Source organism: Aulonocara stuartgranti (assembly GCF_965226115.1).
Source record: "Aulonocara stuartgranti genome assembly, chromosome: 1".
NCBI classification, from domain to species: Eukaryota; Metazoa; Chordata; class Actinopteri; order Cichliformes; family Cichlidae; genus Aulonocara; species Aulonocara stuartgranti.
This window is the reverse complement of record NC_138939.1, coordinates 3,264,934-3,270,956: the sequence shown is the minus strand read 5'-3', so window position 1 is coordinate 3,270,956 and position 6,023 is coordinate 3,264,934. Positions and strand designations below refer to the sequence as shown.

Below are 6,023 nucleotides of genomic sequence, written 5' to 3'. Positions count from 1 at the left end.
TAATCGTGTCAACTCGCTGGTCAGTAAAGTCCAAGGAGTAGATGCGACTCGGGCACACTGCTATGGAGGACCACAAGAGCCGCACACATGGAAATAAAGAATTCTGTGCTTAAATAAATTGTACAATAAATTATGCATTTGTAAATTCACTATTTACAGAATTCTTTATTTCCATGTGTGTGGCTCTTGTGGTCGTCCATACGCCGCACCCTGCATAGCAGGAGCTTTTTCACAATGAGGCCGCCACAACCTGAGGCACTAATTAAAGCAGAGAACGAGAGTGTTCACCCGAGCCGTAGCTAAAAGCCTGGACCCGAGCTGGAAGGGAAAGACTCTCGCCCCATTTAAAAGAAAACAAAAAGCAGTGGTCAGTCTGAGAAAATAAGTAGAATTTTATCATTTTTCCATTTCACACAATACAATGGAAATACACAAAACCTCCACACAGAGCAGGGATGTCAAACTCGTTTTACATCACGGGCCTGGTTTGGGCTTTAAATGGCCCAGACCAGTGAAGCTTCTCTGTCTGGGAATGCAAAGAAGTTTAACTGCACATTTAATTCCCGCGATATCTTAATATAAGGAAGAAAAAAAAGAAAAGAAATGCATACCACTCAGTTTTGGTACAAGATAAAGAAATCTGTCAGCACGAGTCTTTGGGCTTAAAAGTAAAATTACAGAAAAGTTTCTGGGAGCTCACCGAAACCTGTTAATGATTGTCGATGAAATATTTTGTAGTATTGTAGTAAACCCCCCAAACAAACAGACTGTAAAACCTGCAAAATATAGTTCAAAACCCAAAGTTTATGTCCTTCTTCAGTCTTTGCTGGGCCGATTCTGCCCCCCGGGCTTTATGTTTCACACCACTGAAGTAGAGATTGAAGAGGGGTGGAGATTAAAAAATACTTTGAACTTTCAGACGTTTTCATACCAGGAACAGAAACCAATCAATCGCGGCTGATACAAGAGAAAACATTTTATTCATTACAACCATGAAACTTGGGTTAGACCATACACACATCAGGAAAGTGTTTAATGAGGTTTTAAATCACCAGATTAAAGAATCTGTTTCCCCTCAGGCTTCTTTTTGTAACCTCAGTTTCTTTAACACACAAGCTTTGGCTGTCCATCTTCTATCTACAGTCTTTGGTTTGCAGCTTCATATTGCTGCTGTTAAGGTTCAAAATTGAGGAGGGAGAGTACAAACCACCCTTGGTCCAACAATGATTTTTAATGAATACACACGTGTGGGAAGACAACTCTGTACGCAGACAGCAATTTATCTTCAACTTAATCAAAGCATAAACAGATTTTTATAGCATCAGGGTTTGATTTACTGACGCCCCTTCATACGTCACAGACAGGATATATACATACGTCAAATCAACACCACAATGACTTTTAAGACAGAACATCATCTTCTATTTTCATGGCCGGCACTTCCTTTCTACCTTTCAGTTCCTCTTTCTTGCCGAGACGACAAGGACGGTTCCTCTTTTACCGAGACACTTTCGCAGTTCCAATCCAGACATGACTAATCTCTCTCTCCTCTAAATAAATCTAACTCATGTGTGTGTGTCACGACCTCACATGCTCTCTGTGTCACCTCTTCACCTGTTGCACTTCTGACCTTTCACTAGACCAGAGGCTCACTGAGACTATGTGTATGTCTTCTACTAAATAAATGTTTTAACCAAGAACCTCTACTAAAACCTTAATATGAAATGACCTGATATATAAGTGTTTTGTAAGCATGTATTGCAATTCCTTCTATGTTCTAGTTTTCCCTCAGCATGTATCACCTGAACAGTCACGTCAGTGAAGCTTAAGACCTTTAAAGAACCTGAACATCAACTCAAATAAGCACAGATATGCATTGTGTACACAATAGTTATAACTGCATCTGAAATACAAAATTAACATCATCATAAACATCTTAAGGCCATCTTAAAGCTATCTGTTACATTGTTAAAGCAATGATCATACTGCAGATTATATTATTAATGCAATGGTAATAATGATGATTATTTAACAATAGCAGTAAAATAATTTCCCTGCTCCACACTGCATTGTTGAATGCGTCATTCCAGCGTGCTGAAAACCCACAGAGGCTGCTGTAAGTGTTGGAGAGCAGCTGTTTAGCATGCAGAGTGGAAAAGGAAGGCGTTGCTTTAATCTGTGGGAAATGAAGGGTGTGGAGCCACTGCAGGTGTAGTGGGTGGATGTCCAGTGGAAGAATATAACATGAGGCACGAGGAACGTGACAATATTGTTGTGTGGAGTGAATGAACAGACTGCAAACACGTCTCTCTTCTTAAAAATCTTTATTAATTATACAAGCGACACATTCAACCATCCATTTAATATTTTTATAAAATGTTCGTCTTGCTCTTTAAGTTAAAACAAAGTCGTCATCTGTTTGTGAATGAAAAAAAAAAAAAATGTGAAGAAGCTTTTCACACAAACTGACCTGAAGTCAGCCGCAGAAAGAAACCATAAAAACACCTCAGAGTGCCAAAAACACCAAGACCGACGCACACTGTTAGTCCCTGTAATCACACACACACACACACACACACACACACACACACACACACACACACGTTTGTACCACGTAAGTGATTTTAGGTTTTAATCCAACTTTTTTTTTTAACATGTGTGATTAAAATTTTCCAAACTGAGCATTAATCGGTTTGAAGACCACGCCTCCACGAGGGCCCGAGTCCGTGTGACCACGCCTTCCAGTCCGTGCCATGTGTTTTGACCTGATGAGCCCACGTTCACCTTGAATTTAAATAAAACTATACAACTGTCAAGTTTTTAAACAGACCACCTTTGTGCTGTTTGTGACGCTGCAACAGCAAACTCTGCAAACTCTTCAACTCTGTGCAGGTCGGAGTGCAATTCAGCTTCAGGATGACAAATCTAACAAGAATCTGACCTTTTATTTGCAACGTATTCCTCAGATAATCCTCAGAACAGCCACTAAATGGACCCTGCTGTTTGATAATTATGTCAGCTGAGCTTTCTATGAAGTACATTTGCCTCCAAATCCATCAAACACACTTTCACTTACTTAGGAAAACAGGTTTAAAATTGTAATTTTATTATGATATTTTCTAAAGTCTCACAGTCTCCGGGTTTAAAGTTAAAACAGACCAGTTAATGAGCTAAACGTGAGGATATTTCACACACTTCAATAAGTTAAATATATTCACCAGCCTGTCGTTTCTATTGAATTTTAAAGTTTACCCTCTGAGGGAGGAAACTCGCAGCCATTTCTGCTGAACTCTCAGACTCTTCCTGATCCTTCGCTGACAGTTTTTGGCTGTGAAATAAAGAATTTGAGGCCATCCAGTAACGAACCTTTAACAGAAGAGTCCATCCTGTGGAATACGACAGTAAAAATAAAGCTTAGCTTTGCATAAAAACTGGACATGCAGAGAACTGGAGCCTGGATCACCTGACAGCAGCGGTAAAGCCCACCAATTAAAAATGTTTTATGTGCCGGATGACTTCTTTCCCTCGATTTCATTTTTGAGGACGGGCGTTTGGACGTGGCCAGTAAAACTAACTCGGACTGCTCCCATGCCAGTTTCACTCATGATGTCATGTTCAGACTCAAGCGCATCATCTCACTGTTCTCTCTGGCATTAAATCTGCATCCACCTTTGCAGACGTGCTCCGAAACTACACACTGTTGTGGCTCCCTTATTATATACTTTTTAAACTTAAATTTAGGAAAAGTTCATATTAAGAACAGCTGTGAAATTTTATTCCCAGTTTATAATTTAAGGAGCGAAACTGTTCCTTCACATCGCTGATGGTCTGTTTACACGCGCTCTAAAGATTATGGTAACACTCCAGTCCAGCAGGTGGCGGTAACGCAGAAGACTGAACAACAAAAATGAGCAGGTACAAGCGACGCGTGTCGGAGAGGCCATGCTCGACTTAAAGCAAACACACAGACTATAAACTGGGGACTTCCCAAAGTTATCTTAAAGTCAGTGAAAATGTAACAAAATACCAAAAGTTTCAATTTAAACTAATCACCAAAAAAACCCAGAAACAACTTTCAAAACAACAAACCGCCGGCCTTCTAAAACAGCCGGGGTGGCGTGCCCGAGCGTGCCACGTGTTCAAAACCCAGAAACTGTTTTGAGATCTCGATGAGCTCGAGCCGAGAGTCAGACAGGAAGAGACACACAGACAGTGACACTTCAGAGCCAGCGGCGATTCAAGTTAAAACAAACATGGGAGCAGTTCGAGAGGTCGAAGGCTTTGCTGTGCTTCTGCTCGCATTTCATTTATCCGACTCTCACACTTTCAGTTCTGGACGGACACCTGACAACGACACCTTAAACTCATTTCTCAGTAAGACCGCAGCTCTGTGTCCAGATTTCCTCGTGAGCATCTAAATGTTTCAAAGCTGCAGGAAACCAGTAAAAATCTGTCACGCGGGAAAAATTCTTCTCACAACTATTTCTACAGCAAAGTGTCCGAACAGCTGCGGCAGATGTGCCGGTGGAGGAGTCTCCAAATGCAGAGCGCACGTCTCCCGACGTCTGCTGGAGCCGCTCAGCTGGTCTGGGTTCAGTCTCTGTAATCAATAGTTCGCCGATTTATCGATCAGCTGCAGTCGCAGCTCAGACTCTGTCTCCTGCCGTCTTGTTGTTGAGTCCCAGAGCCTGAACCACGTCCACACTGAGGCCGCTCTTCAGAGTCCTCCTCACTGAAACACACAGAAACAACGTCAGCATTACAGGAAGCTGGGGCTCAACTTTCTTCTTCATTGATTTTGATTCTTTTCACAAAACTCTTCAGAAAATCTTCAGCCCAAAAATAAAAAGTTTAAAATATCTCCTGCCTACGTCTTAGAACAGACCAAAGAGGAGGCTCGGGTGGACCAGCGACTCCCAGCTTCTGCCTGATAACAACTATTTTACTTGGAAGAAGAAAAAAAACCAGCCATTTATCTGCTCCTAGAAGAGAACGCTTCAGGAACTCGTTCCTACAGGTCTTCATAACACGTCTTTCTGTGCTATTCCACACATATTTCTCTATTATACCATCTTTCAGCCTTTTTCTCAGATTTATAGCGTAAATGTACTAATTACTCATGTAATCTGCACTAGTTTCTTGCACAGTGTCAGTTTTAGTCATGCAAATGTAAATAATCATCATCATCATCTCCTCGAATCTGAGAAGCCAGAAGCTGCAGATTTGTGAGTCTTTTGCTTTAAAACACCTCGTGAAGGTCAAACACTCCAAAAATGTTCCAATCAAAGATTGCAGTTTATCGCACTGCCGCCAAGTTACTTAGAAATGAGTCTGCAGCCTGCGAGCAGCAGTTCATCGTGTCCTGCGCTCAGCAGTAGGATGATGATGATTATCTGCTGCTGTGGACAGATTTACTGAGGAAGTGCAAACAGTGATATGAAGCTGCACAGATATCAGCTTGTTTTGGACACACAGCTGCTGTTGTGTCTCCACGCAGTCTGAACCAGACTGAAGCTCAGAGGACTCGACCTTCAGCAGGACGGGTCCCTAAACCTTAAATAACACAGCAGGGGAACGTGAGGGGCAGCCGCTTCCCCTCGCTCAGGTTTCGCTTTTCAGGTCGTCCTTTGGAAAGCAGCGTTGCGTTCGTCAGTTTAAACTGTGAGTGGAAAAAAGTGACTAAAGTAAAACAAAAAGAAGCTTTGAAGAATTCTCAAAAGCAAAAATTTAAACATGAGTGAAACCGTCTTCAGCTGTGTTTGACCAAAATCATAAAATTCACTAAAATTAAATAAACAAATACATAAACGTGAAAGATTTAAAAAAGAAAAAAAAGAAATGTGGTTTTTCTTCCGGGTGCCCCTCAGCAGGCTTCTGAAAGTTAGCCAGTTAGAAGAAAGCACGTATGGAGGGCGGAGCTTAAAGAGACAGGCGCTCATTTCAGACAGATGATGAACTACATGAGACTCATTTAAATGAAAATGCTGATTTTAAGCTAATAGACTGCTTTTGCAGAAATGCAC

At 41.5% G+C, this 6,023-nt stretch overlaps 1 protein-coding gene across 6 annotated transcripts in view; it reads right to left on the bottom strand.

The window, feature by feature from the left end:
* Positions 1-2,309: 2,309 nt before the first annotated feature.
* The window catches only part of fhod1 (formin homology 2 domain containing 1), a 49,847-nt gene continuing 46,133 nt past the window's right edge, over positions 2,310-6,023 (bottom strand). For all 6 annotated transcript variants that reach the window (XM_082519177.1, XM_082519178.1, XM_082519179.1 and 3 more), the window contains one exon: positions 2,310-4,732. In XM_082519177.1, the coding sequence (XP_082375303.1) occupies positions 4,647-4,732 (86 nt within the window). In that variant the 3' untranslated portion in view covers positions 2,310-4,646. The remainder of the gene's footprint in view (positions 4,733-6,023) is intronic.